Source organism: Cyclopterus lumpus, chromosome 14, assembly GCF_009769545.1.
Source record: "Cyclopterus lumpus isolate fCycLum1 chromosome 14, fCycLum1.pri, whole genome shotgun sequence".
Classification (NCBI taxonomy): domain Eukaryota; kingdom Metazoa; phylum Chordata; class Actinopteri; order Perciformes; family Cyclopteridae; genus Cyclopterus; species Cyclopterus lumpus.
In genome coordinates this window covers 9,450,087-9,468,926 of record NC_046979.1, presented here as the reverse complement: position 1 = coordinate 9,468,926, position 18,840 = coordinate 9,450,087, and the positions used below count along the sequence as shown (strand labels likewise).

At 41.2% G+C, this 18,840-nt stretch overlaps 1 protein-coding gene across 1 annotated transcript in view; it reads right to left on the bottom strand.

The window, feature by feature from the left end:
* The window catches only part of zbtb20 (zinc finger and BTB domain containing 20), a 31,823-nt gene extending 13,333 nt beyond the window's left edge, over positions 1 to 18,490 (bottom strand). The window contains exons 1-3 of the mRNA XM_034549831.1: positions 18,242 to 18,490; positions 3,196 to 3,341; positions 505 to 2,025 (exon numbers count right to left, since the gene is read on the bottom strand). Coding sequence (XP_034405722.1) covers positions 505 to 2,005 — 1,501 coding nt within the window. The 5' untranslated portion in view covers positions 2,006 to 2,025; positions 3,196 to 3,341; positions 18,242 to 18,490. The remainder of the gene's footprint in view (positions 1 to 504; positions 2,026 to 3,195; positions 3,342 to 18,241) is intronic.
* Between the last annotated feature and the right edge of the window lie 350 nt (positions 18,491 to 18,840).

The window sequence follows — 18,840 nt, the reverse complement described above, 5'->3', positions numbered from 1 at the left end:
CTGCATGAGCAATATAACAGCACATTTCAGATCAAAGTGATAATAAAAAATACTCATCAACTGTGACTGAATGAATGTCAAAATTAAGGCTGTGTTTTTATACTTTTGCAGTATAAAAACACATGTATTATACGTTTTATGTATTAATCTATTCATTGTATTCATTTAGTAACTTTCTCAGTGTAAACAAACTACCACCTCAAACCCCGGGAATGTGTTGTGTTAAAAGAACACAGCTCTATTGCTACTAGGTTATCATCGCATTAATAAAAATGAATTCCCTTTTGTCTAATATTGTTATGTATTATGATGAAGAAACATTACATCTCAAACAAATAAAGAAGACCTCTGATGTGAAGAGTTTGTCCTCCACTAACCAAAAAATACGTCTAAAGTATTTCTGCAACTACATCTACATTGACTACAGATAATAAAATGATTGAACTGAGCTACTGATGTAAAAAAAAAAAAAAACTTTACTTCACATAAGACATTCTGACTTACCAGTGTGGACAAACATGTGTTTGACGTAGTTCTGTTTGGCAGTAAAGGTTTTACTGCAGAGACTGCATTCATAGGGCTTCTTTTCCCCCGGACCAAGTCCTCCTACGACCTGCTGCTGCGATGGCGCTTGCTGTACCGACATGGGGTTCGGGAATGATGGCATTGCAGGAGGCGGCACGTTCACAAACTGGGGTTGCTGCTGGCCAGGAAGGTAAATGAAAGACTTGTCTCTATTCGACTGTGTAGGAAAGAGCGTGGGCAGGAAGGTGCTTCCAGCAGTGCCCATCACTTGGGAATTGCTGGTCACGGTAAGCGGCATCCTCAGATTGCTGGTGTGTGATTCTGCCTGGCGCATGTAGTGCGGGGCACTTGACAGGGACTGGGACATGACTGAGTTTGGCAGGGTCTGCATCATGCTACTGTCACTAGTGCTGTGGGATGTGTCCCCGTCCTCTGGGTCTTGCACTTGCTCTGGGGACGAGTCATTGACCTCTATATGCACTGGACCTCCTTCACCCTGCTGACCGTCCCCGTCTCGGCCGAAGCCCGTCAGGTACGGCTGGTGCTCCATAGCATCTGGCTCAGTACTGATGGAGGAGCTCACCCCTGAGTCAAAACTTTCAACCTTGGATTCACTCTCCACACCCTCATTATGGTCAGTGTCGTCTTGGCAGTCCCCCATATTATCGTAGCAGCTGTGCTCGTCTTCGGCCTCCTGCTTTATGTGCATCCCTCCTGTATGTATGCGTACCGGTCGGGGCTGCTTGCGGCAGTGGGTGGACTCTGCTGTGGAGATGAAGCGGTCGACCTGCTGAGATCTCTCCTGAATGCGGTTCATCCAGGGTGGATCTTGAGATTGCTGGACCTCCTGAGTGCTTAGAGTCGGATCGTAATTTGTCGACATAGGGTTAATGTACAGGGGACGCTCGCGGGTGCCGTTCTGCAGAGTGAGGCCAGGGTAGGAGTACAGTGATGTGTATGCACGGTCCATGCTTTGTGATGTTGCTTGCATATAACCTGACTCTGCGTCGCTGCTGGGCCCAGAGGTGCCGGACTCTGGCGTGCCACGGGGCGTTTCCTGACCAGAGTCTCCTGGCATACCAGGGAAGCCCCCCGGCCCGGCCAGGCCCACATTCTGGGACACGATGCGCGTACACTCATCAATCACGGTCTTGATCTGTAAGATGCTGGCAGCGGTCAGGATTTGCAGGGCCTCTGACTGAGACACCCGCAGAATCCCGCTGTACATAAAGTCAATCAGCTTTTGGATGGATTGCACTGAGACCACAGAAGGGATCTCAATGTCGCTGTAGCCCAAGAGCAGCTTGTCCTGAAAGAAGGGGCTTCCAGCAGCCAGCACGCACCGGTGAGCTCGCAGCATACTTCCATGGATCCGAACAGTCACGTCACAGAAGTGCCCACGGTTGCGCTGCTCATTGAGGGTCTCAAGTACAGAATTGCTGAAGTTGTGGAGATTGATGTTATGAATGCGCTCGGTCATCCCCTTGCAACTGATGTCACCTGCAAGCAGGACGTAACAAACACTAATTTAAAAACTCTGACACACTACATTGTTACATTGGAATTTACTCATGAAATGAAGGAGCTTATTTACATCATTGGTTACAGTGTTACTGATATATAAGGAGTAATAAAAAACGTGTAATTTAATAATCAAATATACACTCAGTAATAGCATAGTTATGAGCAAATGCATCACAAATTTGTTGGAAAACACAACCAGCTCGCAGTACTAGAATCAATTAAATATGTGATAAGCAATATTAATACTGAAATGGTAATTCAACATCTCAGTTCAATTTGTCTCTTGAAATCGTGGTTTACAAATTCCACATTGACAAGTTGAAAGACAATTAAGATGGTTCCCATCTAATTATTACAAGTTTCTCGTTGTGTATTCTTGCAATTCGTTCAACCACCAGTAGGTGGCGCACTGGGCTTAGATGACAACAGGCCTCTTTTGTTAGCCATGTGTTCACTGTGATGGCGCTTCCTAACTATCCTAGGAATACACTAGATGTGACCCGGCTGATCAGTGTGCAAGATAACTTAAGATGCTTTCCTTACCAGTTAGATGTGAAAAGAAATGAAAATCTTAATATAAATTAGAGAGGTAGAAAGTGTCAGAATTATGCAAATTGAGGGTTTCCATAATTGCTGTAAAATTAATTTCTTTTGCACATAAACATGCTTGAGTATAATTTAATTAAAGTGGTTGACCTTATTTGATTGATTATTAAACACAGCCATTTTCTTGAAGATAAATGTCCTCATTTTGATCTTGGAAACTGAACAAATCCATGTCCAGAATGTGTAAATTAATTTACACTATGTCTGTCAATTAATAAGAAATATATTTATGAAAACATATTGGTGATGAAATAACTGAATCGACACATAGCTTATCTACTGTATTTATGTGGAAAAACTTAAACATGTAGCGATTTGCGTTATAATTTGGAATGCAGTTATACACTGAACAGACATAAATTGAACAGTGGTGGTAACAATAAAACCATATTTGATAGTAACATATTTTATTAGATATATTTATCCAAATGCTAAGGCTAAATAGTGTTAGCTGGAAACAAGCATGAGTACTTTGTGCTAAGTTATTTCTAACTTACACACTAAGGGAGAAGGTAAAAACGGAGGCAGTCCAGTACTCACAGTTAGATGACGTTTTGTTCCGAAGATGTTTGTGTGGCTGGTGATGAAGTGCAGGTCAAGCTTCAGTTTGCTGGTGGAGATGGTCTGATCAGAGGCCGGGTGCTAGGCAAGGCTGTCAGTCCTTTCTGTCCAAATCATGTGTTGCTCTGCCACAGTGTTTGGAGGGGGAGAGAAAAGACAAAGACAAATCTTAATGCCACATACTGCCTCGTCGATATTGCCACTCCCTTAATGAACCGGGAGCCACAGTAACACAAATATCTTCCACCGACACGCTGCAACAGATGTGTGAAGAGTTTTCAAAGCAAGATGAATGGAAGTTCCTGTGTGCACAAGACCACCAATTACAAATCATGGATGAAAATAATATTAGTATAAGAGCCAGTTCTTCTCTGCCGTTATCTGTGCCGCCATGGGCAAAAAAACCACACCCCAAAAAATTATAAATTCCTAACCAAATTTTTTTTAACCAGATCAAATATTTTAGAAAAGGTCTCAGTCACACTCACCACAAAGAGAGAGAGTGTGTGTGTGTGTGTGTGGACATTGTTCTGTTGTATTTCATTTTTATATCCACAAATTAAACAAGACAATGTCCAATACAGACTGAGCCGACATTACAAGTTGTAATAATGGAAGAAAAAGTCTCAAATTAACTACACAAGGCATTCATTGAAAAACACAAGACAAGCATTCAACAACGTTGAGCATGTGATGAGTTGGTAAGACAGACTCACACGACTGCTCTTCTACTGTACAAACACATTATTATGCAAAGGATTTATCTGAGAATTGAAGATGAAACCGACCACATTATGGTCAGGCCAGCTGGAAAAAATGCATTAAACCAATGAAAAATGTAATTACATTTTCTCTCTTGTTTGTCCCACACAAGTCAAAGGGTCTTCAAATATGTGTTACCAACAAAGCTTTAAAGGTATGTAGAAATTACTCTGTGCGTTGGGGAGGGGATATTTATCATTCATCGGAATTTGGATCAGAATTGCAAGTGTGATCTGACATTCATATTACATATTTTTTGGAAACAAAGTACAAATGTTTCGTAGCTGTCACGCTGGCTACAACATGAACATCAAGTGCTCTCTGTGGAATGCCAGTACCAGCAGTGTGTTTGCTGAATGAACAGAACGAGGCTAGGATTTGACCAGACCTGTACGTTAATGTTGACACCTATTATTCTCATAAAAATCCCGAGTACTTTCACCGAGAACACACCTCCCACTTTGAGACACTGAGGTGAAATCTGCCGATGAAAGGCATGTGATTTTCAGTAAGTGACCTGTGTGTTTTTCCACTAGCGGTGTCAAGGTAATAGAAATTAGGCCTCTGAAATGGTTGAATAAGTTTAGAATAGAGACGCAGAATATCTGGAAGAAAACCAGAGTTGAGGGGTTAAAGTGTAAAAACTGAAAAAGCTGTGTTCACAGCCTGGTTTGTGTCCACAGGCCCCACTCTGAGAAGTACTGTGGGCAGCGAGACATGTGCTCGTTTTCTTGAAATGTCCTTGTCAACTAACAAATCTGCTGATTAGATATAGACAAGTAATAGCGTGTCTAGCAGTAGAGGGTGATCACTCGATACTGAGACGGATCATTCTTTGGCACTAAAACACACACACACACACACACACACACACACACACACACACACACAGACACTGGTTAGTTCTTCCGTCTTGGTCAGGACAGAAAATATATTTTACGGTGAAATCCTTAACCCCTCAATCTAAAATTAAACTTTTCTCCAACCGTAGCTGTACACATAACTCTAACAGCAACCTTCAGCCCGTTTATTATAGACCTTAATATAAGCTTGAAGCCTTGTTCTAATACCTAACAATAACACCCTTCAGTTGGTGTATCCTTTGCCTTAAACTGCTGCCACTGAAATAATTAAAAATGTACTTAGTCAAACTGAAAACCAACAAACATATCATGTCTTTAAACTACTGCACACAAACGTGAGCCAAAATGCTTGAATCCATAACTGTGGCAAATATTTGACCTTTTTTTTATTTTCCAAAGGTTAGCTTTGGATGTAACTGTATTCTGGTGCCATGGGCCTTTTTGTTTCGTGACTACTGTTAGACCATGCAAACATGTATGTTCCCTCTCTGGCTTCCCTCGCCACCCAGACATGTAAATCCACCTGCCTAAGGGGTAAAGTGAGGTGAACGCAGGCAACAAAGGAGCAGGCCAAGAGAAGCAGGCTTCAGTTGCCCAGACTGCCACTCACAACAGTGATTCCATTTTAGCCGTGACACAGTGGGTGAGCAGCAGCCAGCGCCTACCTGCAGTGAATTCTAATCAGCCCAGGGGTCTGTCCCCCTCCCTCCCGCCCTCCCTCCCTCCCTCCCTCCTGTACCCTGCCTTGGACTAAAGGGGCTGATGATCCTTCAAAATTAATTAGATCCTTGTAGGAGGCAGCCATTTTCTTTCACTTCCAAACGCTCCACCAAAAAACACATTTTTGAATTAAACCAAAATCGGGGCGTGTATTTTACCCTCCCCATATTGAGATCTATCTCTGTGTGCTGCTACCTGTTTCCTGTTTCATCACAAAAACTCTGTTGTCGTCCTTTATTCCATCTGTCTGTCTGTCTCTCTGTCTGCCCCCCCCCCCCTTTCCTTCAAACCTTCCTCCCTTCCTTCCTCCCTCCCTCCCTCCCTACAAACCTTCCCAAACACCCTCCTCCGCCCCTCTCTGACTGCCTCTCCATGCTCCCAGCTCTGTGTCTGCCTCTGTGGAGTTTGCTGTCAATAAATCCCCAGAGGTCAGTTTGTCTGCTGGAAATCAGACACAATGCTTCAGACCGCCAATGCAATGCATGCTCTGCTGCTGCCGCCACAACAAAGACTGAGGAGGGGTGGAGGGTGGGGGAAGAGAGAGAGGGTGGGGGAAGAGATGGGGGGGGGGGGGGGGGGGGGTGAAAAAAAAAAAGAAGAAGAGAGAGAGAGAGAAAAAACGAAGACAGGGAGATGAGGATTGTAACTTCACCAGCCAGACTTCAGGTTAATCAGCTGCCTGTATTAGGTGACAAGCTCATGAAATACGCTGCATCGAATCGGACATTAGTTAATCAAGGGGGGGTGGGGGGTAAAATGGGAAGATGGGGGATGGGGTTGAGGACAGACATAAGAGGCGTGCTTATGAAAGGAGCAGTATCAGCCATGTGAATAATATACATCCTGAAATATGCAAATACTGCTTACAACACACACTACGAGCATATATTCAAGGCTCTTGATACGTTTAGATCTGGAGACAAAAGGGCCACGGGGCATTGTGTACGGCTCATGTCCATGCATGTGCATACTGCACCTCAGTGAATCTGATGCAGATTTGCCCTTATCAAGAGTGTTTTGTGTTACGTCTAATTAATAGTCATTTATTAGTTTGTTTGAAATCTCGGCTGCTTAACCATCGCTGTCCAACGTTGTAATTATTAATTTCAATGATCCATTTAGCCCATATTAGCATATAAACTACCAGAAATCATACTTTAATAGTATGGTCTGGATACGTGATCTAATGTAATGTAGTAAACAATGTAAATGTGTGGCGAGCACACTGGGAAATTTCAGGCAGTAATCAAGTGATGTGTTGTTCTGACAAGTGATGATTCGAGGTGTGTTCGGTGAAGACACAGCGTTCATTTCACTCCTCTGGCATAACAATTTACAGTTACACCTCGCTGCAATCAGTCAGCATCTCAAACTTTTCTGAAAAAAGAAAGAAAATGAATCCTCAGCTATAATACTATTGTGTGGTGGTTCCCTCTGATCAGCATAATTCAAAGTTATTCTTTTAGGTAACTAAATATCCATCTCAGCCCAGCAATGGTGTGTTGGCTGATTGAATCGGAGTAATTTAGAGCGCCGTGTCTCCTATTACACTCAAGTGTTCGTCCATAACGTTGTGAAGCAATTAACAGGTAAGGTATGCACCTAAATAACACACACACTTCAGGAGACGCAGAAGAAAACACCCCACAGTCTCACAATTTAATTGATTTGCCTTTATAGCAGTCACTGAGAAATCATCAACAAGCACGTAGGCTGTTTGACAAGTTGAGCCAAGATTTTTCCACAACCTTTTTTTTCTTTTTCACTCCTTCTCCCTTTACTGAAATTGTACGGTCTAACATCACCAATTAAATATTCTTGAATTGTGTCTAAATGTCTGATGGTACTTATGTATGAATTACACTCGAACCGGGTGTTGTTCTAACAATTTCGACATGAGACGTCCTGTTGCTGTACTTTGAACTGGCCCTTCACCTACAACACACACCAGTGATTCTGCCTCCAAAATACAGTTTTGATTTCAAGCTCACCACCAGGGACAGTTTACAAATATGTAAAATAGCATTCCATTAATCCACAACTCTTTTTTTTCCTGTTGTGAACTTGGTGGAGGCATTGTGAAGTAATTACAGAGTGCCAGCGTAATGTTAGGGCCACTGCTCAATCGAGATTTCCTGAATAACTGTATTATGTTTGTGCATTTCTGTGCATCATACACTATCCGGAGCTGTTAACTCTTTATGGTCCCCGTAAATTCAATCTAACTGTTCATGTGTAGTTCCTGCCACTAAAATGTCTCAAATAGCACAGCAGATCAATGTGATAACACATTCAGTCCAACTGAATCTCAATGTGACAGGATGTGCGGCTTTCAAATAAATTCCTCAGGCAAACAAATAACAACACACACTACAATACCACTACACAAGTAAAGGACAGTTTAAATATTTTTTGACAGGACAGCTTGTTCAACTTCGTCATTTTCTGTCAAAAACACACCCACCACCACCACCCGTTATCCATAGCACATCCTTTGTCTATTTGCAGATGGGAGGATAATCTACTTCTAATATACTTTTTCAGGAACACAAACATTCATGAATTAGTGCCATCAGTAACTGTATTTTAGAGCTACCAAAATGAGCATAGAGAGCAAAAAACAAACAGCCACAGCTGGCTCACGGCCATTACAAATATAAAGACAGTATCTCACTTTGGTGCTGGAAGGGACGCTTTTAAGAAATATTTCAGAACTCGCAAATTTGCTGTGCTTTTGTTAATGAACATTTGACCAAAAAGAACCACCTGACTACTCATATGGTAGTCTCCAAAACACCTCTAACCCCCGAAGCAGATAATGCTAAATTCAAGAGTTATCATTTAGGCTCAAGTGTCCACAGTAACTGCCTCTTTACAGCTACTACACGCGTTGAGGACATTTTGCCTCTCCAAAAAAAGGACCTCGCGGGCCATCGAGAGATCTTCATGAACTTACAAAGATGCTCATACAGGACTTCTCTGTCTATTACTAGTGTATCATGATCAGTTAATTAATTCTGTTTGGCAGGAGATATCTACTCGTATGCCCGTGGTCTTATGTATCCATTTATGCCCGTATTTTACATAAGCGAGACAAGAGAATTGTGTTGTATAGCGGGGCTGCAGCACCTTTATATCTCTGAAAGAAAACTAAGTTTCTCTTCACTGTATGTCCTTGGGAGATAAAACAGGACAAAGATGTTTTGTGCTGAATGATGACAGGATAGTGTGGGGACCTCTGCTAACAAGCACTGTGGAGTACAGCGTATACAGCGAAGCCTCTGAAAACGTTTAGGTTAAGTGTAGGCTATATTATGTTTGTCACTAGAGACAAAACAGAATTAAAAAAAACCTCACAAGTACAGAACAAAATAAACAACAAAAGAGACTAAAGGGCCCTGTCGGAACAAGCTGGATATTCAGTGTGTGTGTGTGGTCTTAAAAAAAAAAGTGAATTATGTCAATGTGCTATGACATTCGCTCTGATGTGATGTGTTATGTACGTGATGACAACTGGAATCAAAATACAATATTTTTTCAAACACATTTTACAATACAGCTCCTGCCACATATACTACTTCATTATTTTCCCCGTTTGTGAAGTAATGAGCCTGAGAACGTCTGGATCATGTGTTTCACCAGCAGCTGTCGAGGTGAACTCTCACAAATGCACAAGGGTGCTTTAAGCAGTTCAGCACAATCCTGCACTATTTGTTAGCCGGTCTGTGCTTCAAGGGTCAGCAAGTACCTTTCAATACTTGCCTTTAAACAGGATCTCCAATCACAAAACAATTTGACGCTCTGCAAAACTGATAACATGCTGCTTCTTAACGATGCAGAGGCAAAGGCAACGGTGGAAATGTTGAATTTTGCAAAAAGGTTTTGTGATATTTCTTCAGCCTGTAGCTACGGCAACAACAATACACGTGCCATCAGGCTGAGATAAAAGAGTGCCATTATTCAGGTAAACCGAGACCTTCAACTACAGATATAAAATCCAGATGACTTAATACTAAATATTCTGTGCTTATGTTTAGCCCTATGGGTGTTACCACAGTGTATTTCTAGTTTGGCAAGATGTTCTGTTGTAAATACAGATTATATATGTCTCTTCAGATCATTTGACATATCTAAAAGTGACATGCTGACACACTGAAACACAGCCACACGAGTGCCCTATACACACTTTCACCATTGGGTCCAGTCTGGTCTGCCGACCAGCTGAGCAACACAAGTTAGATATACTGAGACTTACAGCAGTGCAGTTTGAAATGAACCAAAGTTGGCACAACGGTATAGTGTTCTGTTAATCTAATGGCAGTGGTTGCAATCTTACCACATTAGGAAATGTTATCCATACAAATACTGTGTTGCAAGACAACTACAGAATTTCCTAAGAAATGAGAAAAAGTCTAGATTTTACCCCATTCGGGGTCAAAGACATTCTAGTAAAGACAAACTTGAAAAGAAGACTAGATATTATCTAGAAATATGAGCTGATTAGAATGTTCCTGATACAGTTCAACACACTGAACGGCCCTATGAAGTAAAGGTTTTAATGAAGAACAATAAGGTCAGTAATCTATGGAAAGTATCAGCTACCAAAGGTCATTTATAATAGGTGGAGTCATTTTACAAATCTATGGACTATATCCAAAGAATACTGTACACACTGTCACTCAGTAACTACCTCACCAAGACCAGCCACAAAAACGGATGACAATAAGGGACACATAAAGTTACAATAATGTATATAACCAACATTTATTTGTGTATTTATCAATACTATAATAGTCAGTAAGTCATTATGCGTTTGTGTCTAACGCATAATTAATTAATTTTTCATTTGACAGTTTATGTTATGTAAAATAATGTGTCGTGATATGTGGTTGGCTGCACTTTGTGTAAAATTCTGCTGTAAATTAGTTTTGCAGGCAGGTTTCCTTGTACAAACTATTTTTATTAGTCATCGAGCTCAGGAACGAGGAAAACACTGTTGCATTGTGGTTATAAAACAAATAATAAGTTGCACATAATATATTGACACTGATCACCTTTTGCTGTTGCGAAGATATATGCAGTGTTTTTTTCACAGAAGATTCTACTAGCTCATTTTCAGCATTTACACCTTCTATTAGGATTGAATGTAAGTGTAGTTAAGGTTGTCTCCTCCGCACAGAAAGCAGAGTCACCTGAGAGTCAACTCGCAGCACGAAGAGGAGAGATAACATGACCACCCATCAGCTCCGTTTATGATAATCATCTGGCCTTTTGGCCTCGCTAATGCACATGAATTACTGGTCAGTGTGGGCTTCTTGGAATGGAGCAGAATTATTATCCTTGATGGTAACAATCTATATAGCCCAAGAGCCGCAGAGTGTAACCTAAGATCACCAGTTGGTTTCGGGTAACATTACTATAAAAATCCCCACACATGGCTGTGCTGCTTCTAAGTCGTTTCTGGTGTCATTGTTAGCCTGAGAAGTGCAGGAGGGTTTACATGTTGTCACTTATCTTTGAGCAACATGCTTTTAATGTTAAGTAAAAGTAACACCTTTAATGACTAGCTCCAGCTACCTCGATGAGTCTGTGTGTTGGCAGGGATATGCCCAGGGTGTTGCCGTCCCATCCTCGAAATGCATGTTGAGATACGTTGAAATGACCGTGAAGAGGACTTTGAATAAAATAACATTTGGCGGTTGAATGGACCTTGAGATATCAGCGAGCAGCAAAGCCTACAGGAGTTTTAGTTTAAAATGCATTCATGTCAATTAATCAACTCATAGAAATTATAAAATAAAAAGAGGTTTGATGTTTGTCTACATAGCAGCTGCCACGAGGTATGTTATTTCAGGTTTTATTCTGTTCCATTTATATTACAATGGTGTACTAACCACTTAAACATCCCATGGAGCCTGACACATGGGGTGCATCTGTACTGAAAATGTAACACAGGTGGTATAAACAGTTGACGTTATCAGAATAATCTGAATCTCTTTTAAACTTAAATGTAAGTCCAGCAACTTTGATGAAACGGTAAAAAGAAAAAAGACAGGTTACACGTGCTCTTGCTGCACCTTTGTTCCTGAGAAATTAAGCAAAGGTGGAAGTGCCACTGCAGTTCCTCAAATAGCCACTTGAGGGTCAATCTCCATAGACACCCATGTTAAAATTCCCAACTTTACAGAAGAAATAAACATGTTTAGAGCCTGGTACAAAAAATGGTTTCGGTCTGTATCGACATATTTTTTAAGACCTTTTAAAGAACGTTTAAATTATACAAAGGCTTACATTTAGGCATAATTAAGGGTGTGGCTGCCTTCTCCTCTGCTGCGTCACCTGAGCACGCCCAGGTTGAGCTCAACCAACGATCTCAACCAACGATGCACCTCTTGGCCAAATTTGGGTATTTTTTAACGGCCAGAGCAACTTCCTTTGAGCTTCACAATGACTCCTCAGAAACCTATGGGTGCCGTCATGACTACGTCCATGTTTTATTCTGTCTATGTTCCTGCATCACATGGACCAACGTGTTGTAAATCACCACAATGGTCTAAGAACACAAAAGATCTCAAATCAAAAATGGTTTTCAACTTCATAAAGGAGTCTATTTTGAAATCTGTCTTTATCAAGATCATTTTCAGGGCAATAAACAATGTCGACAGTTTCAGAGCCGAATTTCCTTTCATTTTTACAATAAAAAACGAATATCATTTGTTTTAGAATTTCTTTCAAATGACATCATGTATGACAGTGATTTCCTGCAGCTGTATTTGAAAACAAAACAAAAAAACAATGACTTAGTCAATGAAAAGAAAAGAAAATACAACCTTGGATTCTGTGGAAATACTTCCAGCAATCTTCATTTTGTGATAAAACCCCAACACAAACACGATTGTGTAAATAATTCCCCATCGCACAGTGCATAACGATGTACATTGGATGAGACACATCAATGAGTGCACAATCTTAACAGTTTGGCTGCTGCGAGTGCTGTTTACTAGCACGAGGCTTAAAAAGTCTTCCTGAAGCCAAGATAGACGCAGAGCACTTTTTCTCTGTAAAACTGGTTTCAAAGTCAAAGTCAAACTCTTCTTACATTTGTCTTCAACCCTCTTTAGATACTTTTCCCCTTCTACTAGCAGTGATCTCACCATGACTTGGAGAAAACCATATGGGTAGCAGGGTGAACTGAGGACACACATGCACCTTGGCAAACATACAACTTCGCTATTAGAATCCCGGATACATTTTTCACATCAGTTAAATGCCTGAGCCTGCGTGTGTGTTTAACAAGAGGGAATGCAAATAAAAATGTGTATTCGAACATACATTATCACAACAGGTTGCATAGATCTATAAAAATAAAAAAAATTAAAAACACGTTTGTACTTGTTGTACAAGAACCTCCGGTTCAACTTCCTCAAACAGATGACTTTTAATGAAAAGCTTTAAGACCAGTACTGAAATCATAAAGAAGCATGAATCAAGAGTCTGTTAGCAATTTTATCAAAGGTAATGGAAACACATGGTTACACCCACAACTGGATTATGTTTGTACTGTACATAGTGTAATTTACAGGACACCATTTTATGACAATTATATTTAACAAGAGGCTATTAATGTGGGTGCTGTACCAAATGGATGTGTAAACATTAAGGAAAGACACCACAGGCTCTGCCCGGGGCAAGTGCGCGTTGAACTGCTCCATGTGGGATGTGTACATTTATATTGAGCAAATATTAAATAATTATTCCTAAAACAATGTTGCACGGGGATGTAAACCTGTTATTCATAGGACTTTAGAACATTTTAGAACAGAATAAAAGCTCCCTGACAACAGCATGGCACATTCGCAAATACATAATGTAGTCTCGATGTGTGTTTTCATTCCACATTCCTGTGATACGTGCAGGGAGGGGAGATTCCAAAACGTAACTCCTTTGAAAACTGAAATAAAACACATGATTTAAAGTTCTTTGTTGGACAGTTTTCTGTATCCTGCATGCTCTTAAAGTCATTGGGTTTCGAGTGCAATGCAGTTTTATAAAAGTAATTCTATCCGCCAATTTACTAAAAGGCGAATAAAATCCCTGCTCGATGAATTGACAAATTGAGTATTTGTCTTCACCAATGTGACATATAACTGTTTTAAGCATTATGCATAACTGACCGGTTGCCAAATATTTGTATCCTGGCTAAATGATCAGCAATAAACAAGATACATTTTCCCTCCAGTCAAACAAGGCATATTATTTTCTAGGAAGGAAATCGCCATAACTCATAACAGCATTTCTGTGTTGCATAATGCAGCTGTAGGAAAACTCTCCTTAATTACAAAGGCGACTTGGATGCATTCTCAATAGGTTTTGCAATTGTGTTATAAGTATTTTGAAAAATTTTAAAAAAAATGTCATGTGAAGAAAAGCATGTTATGTTAGCCAGGAGCCAACTGACCGGCCAATAATTTAAATTCGCAAAATAAATTAATGTATGCTAACAAGGTGTAGTTAGTTAGTAATCAATAATTATATTATATTTGACTATGATCAACGGATATGAGGAAAACAAATACGTATGACATCTTTAATCTACAATAAGACTGAAGCTTAAGTGGTATCTAAGGTTTATTTTAGGGTTGTCAAGGTAAGTGGGGACTCAAATGCAGCATTAAAGCAGCAGTTTCTGTAAAACAGCAGTCTTTGCAATTAACATCATATGAGAAACTTTAGGAGTTCTTATTAAACAAAACCAAATCTTTAACCTAAAAGTCTATTTAAGGCTGTAATTCATTATAAGACCCAACAATAACTTTAAGATGTGCACCTGAAAACAGTCTCAGTTGGCAATCACATCAAAGATGAGTTTTGCTCCATGGGGGAATATTCTTCTAACGAGAATTATACAGGAACAGAAAAGGAGGGAAACACTGTCTGAGACAAAAGGGCCAAGCAGTTAACAAGCACTGTGACATTCTGGATGCAATCCACAAAGTGGCTCGTTATATCGATGGATCTCTATTGCATTCCCAAAATGGCTGCCAAATATGTTCAACTGGAGTAGACAAAGTGCCAAGATGGACTCAAGTGCATATTTCTTTTTTTTTTTTTTTTTTCCTTCTTTTTTTTACAGCTTTTGTTATACTATTCCCTGCTTAGAATTATGGATTACAATATGACTTTAACTTCATCTGTAAAGGGCCACCGGTGCTGCATCCAATAATTTATATTTCATTACAATTACATTGACAGTATTCCTATATTTGCAACCAAATTTCCACTTTCTACATTTTCTTATTGAATATAATAAAAATTAAATAATACGTGGCAAAATAAGCAGTGGATTCAGAGGAATTCTGTTCATGACCAATATTAAATTCTCTCTTGCACCTCTCCCGTCCTTTCCACTACCGTCCAAAAACAACACAGATGCCTAAAAATATTTTCAAGAGAGTTGTATTGAAACAATATAATGAAGATATATCTATAAATGTAATTATGCAGGTTTATGGGCCACCAGCATTACCTGGTAAAAGCCTGTTGAAGGAATAACCACAAATGTGGCATTGTGGAGGTTTTAGAGAGATGTTTCCATCTTTACTATTAAGGCAACAGAGCCTTCACTGCGCTTAAAAAATATTTGGAATACTGACCTGCCATCTGTGTGCAAGTAAGTACAAGATGATTGTTATACGTCCCTTCCAGAGAAGCACTCATTACATTGGGACAGCATGGTTTCCTTACACATTTTCACTTGAGTAAACCCAAATAATCAGGTGGGAGAAATGTGCGAAAGGGTGACTAAATCAGCACGAAACATTTCGAAATTGAATGCTGTGGACACATTGTGTGAGTTGTTGGTCAATAATAAATGGCTGAATGTGAAGTGAGAGAGCTACAGAACAGAGGACGAGTGAAGGATGGTGAAGCCAAAAGAAAATTGGGATTGATTGCTGAGTGTGGATTAACTGACCCCCCTATCCCCCACCCCCCCGCCTTCATCTGAGGAGGTCCACAGTTTATCTGCTGGGTCTCCTTCATATAATAATGAGTTTCCTTGGTCTGCAGACATGCTCTTAAATATTCATTAGTCATGGGTGGGTTTTAGCCGTGACACAGGAAGCTGGCAAATGGCGATGGCTCAAACACTGTGAATATTAATGTACATGTGGAATATATACATATCTATACTCATTAGTGACTTAACAGAGATGAAACTGGGCACCTGATACTCTGGACTACAAACACTCCCAACGCATGCATATTGTCTGTCTCTCTTTCAGCAGCTACTGTACACCTCCCCGTGCTGATAAAACCAGAGTTTTTTTTTATTTTTTACATCAAGCCGTGATGAGAGCTCACTTACAACACAAGACAAGTACCCTTCAATTCACCAAACAATAAAATGTCCAAAAATACAGGTTTTAAGTTTGTGTGGAGTTTCTTTTCAGATGAAGGGTATTCCAGCAGTGTATGCTCTGTGGCAATATAATGTGTTCTTTCCACATGCAGCCTGTCAATCAAAATGCTCCAATTCATAGTACAGATTTATAATCATGCCCAGCTGAAATCTCACATCAAAGTGTAATGTTGAATATCTGCTACACCGGGCTGCACTCTCAGCTCTCCAAATGTATATCCATTCAGAAAACAAACGATCCAGTGGAGGCGTGAAATTACATAACCGAGCCTATAGGATTGCAGCCCATTTAAGTTGTGGAAACACATTCTGAATGAAGGCGCTGTGGGGGGGAGTGATCACAACAAAAGTGAGAAGGGATGAACGCACAATTATGTGGTAAAGACCCACGCGCATATAAACACACAGGTACACATCCACAGACCGGAAAGCTGGTGGACGCAGCGCTGCGCTCTCGTGCAGCCTCCCCCCATGTGTCAAACCCGGGACCGGCCTTCCTGTGCACACCGGCGTCCTCTCACGTAAACAGCAGTGACCACACCAGTCTGCCTCTAACATGGCTAGTGTGAAGCTATATACCTGCACACCACTTCTGGGCCACATGGGCGAGCCTGATGTGCCTAAAATCAGACCCACATACCGTGTTGTAGACAGCATCGCTTATAATGGGCTCAGGAACATGCTGTATTACTCTCTTTATCTGACAAAGCCAAGCGCTTTGGGACAACATCTGTTTGCCACACACACACGCACGCACCCAAGCAAGCACACTCTGTCCGTTTCTCAGTCGCACGCACGCACGCACACACACACAGAGAGAGAGAGAGAGAGACGCGCACGATCTCATAGGGATAGATGGAGCCCAAAAGAACAAGACACGCTCCTCCGGCTTAACTCCCAATGGCCCATTCTGTGAATTTTGGGCAGTCATTGCTCCATTTATTTTTTAATGGCGCCAAAGCTCAACATATACAGACATATTTTAACTTTATTTAAGGGGTGAAGTGCTTCTATACCGCAATCTAATAAGCAAGATCAAAGGAATCACGAGTTACCCATGAATATTTTGCAACAAAATGTCTCAAAAGACACGCAGGAAGCGTCTCCTGCAACTTTAATTACACCAGAGCATGGCCCCATATCTAGGCCACCCTTTGCCAAAACATCCTCACATCGGAACATTTTTTTTTTTTACGAACTGTAGGCTATGGAATGAAAGCGGATTGCGACCATTAAAGAGATCATTCATTTTGGGGAAACATGGCACCAAAAATCCAGACCAGAGTCCCACTGGATTTAGTTGGGATTTAGCTCAAATGAACCTGCAGTATTGTTTTACCTTCGGACACAATATTATCCAGCCTCCCCATCCGCCGGCAGAGCACATCTTAATGAAAGCCCATCTCTCATAAATGCCACGCCGTATTGATATTAATTCATAAAAAATGTAGGCTAGACATCTGTCTGAGTACAAGCGCTGTACCGGAGCCGCTGCCACAGCGATGCATTTTCAAACATCGAAACCGTCTTTTCCGGCAAGTTCAACAAACTGGAAAAATGTATTTCAGAAAACAGATTTGCAGCGAGAGTTGTGGCGGTTCGTCGGCAATAAGGAAACGCGTTTCCTCGGATTCAAATAACTGACCTAAAAGCCAAATGCGCACGTCGGCTGCCACAGTTGTTCCGGGCTCTCTCAGCGTGTGCAACGTGAACGAGCTGCCCGCGAGCATCGCTGAGGCTTTCGCTGCTTGAGAGAATCAGACCTGTGAACACAGCTTTCCCAGAGTATTGTTCTCAAGTGTCCCCCGGCTCGGCTCACGGGCCGAGCCGAAAGTAAAGGGCTAAAAGGTAAAGGGGGCATGTTGAGAATAATGACAGATGGGGAAACTTGCGTCATGCCAGGGCAGCGCGTTTTTGGTTAGTCGAATATAAACGGACAACAAAACCTCTGGCAGACAAAACTGAGCCCTCTAACATGAGGGAGTCGTTTCATTTCATTTCGTACGCCGGCGTCACATTTATTGAATGTTTGAGATCCTCTACAGAATGAAGTTTCCCGATTATGTAGAGCTTAATATTTGGTTGGTAAAGCCAGCCACAACTACATGGAAGTCCGTGGTATTTCATGCACATCACCCTAAAGTCTACGATCATGTTTTCACCTCTTATTTGGGAAATTCCTCTAATTTCTCCGCTGTAATAATTGCGTTAAATATATTGTAAAGACCCATCCCTTTTCCTACTTTTCTTAATTTCTTACCTGTACTTCGAAGCTCGTTCAAAAAGTGGCGACAGCGTTTCCACGGCTCCCCCTGTTTTCCCCCGACGAAGAGCGTGTAGTTTTTTTTTTTAATATGTTCCTTTACTTTGTTTCATTTCTCACTTCCATCTTCTTTTCATCTCATCAATAAACACACGCTGCAGCCTACCTTCATAGAGCAGCTCGGTTCAAGTGTGCCCTCCCATTTTTTAACTATACATCGAGTACTTTGAGGGGTGGAAGAGAAGGAGGGGGCAGGCAGGCTGGCAGGCTGGCAGGCAGGCACGCCTTTTCACTTAAAGCTGCTATTGGAAGAACAGTGCACTGTTTTGGGTTGGATCAGAAATCCGTCAACATGATTGTGCCCCAATCGCAGGGCACACAGTGGGACGGTGCAACCGGCTCCATTATGTCTCCCTGGAAGTGGTGGGAGTTATAGTAATAGTAGTTGTAGTAGTAATGTTCCTCCTACTCGAGGTGTTTAAGTTTGCTCCTGCCAAAGCAGCAACGCAGCACATGTATAAATGGAGGTCACGGTGCGTAACGAAACCCGTGAAGGGTGAGGTTTAAAATAGGTTCGCATGCGATGTCGCAACCCA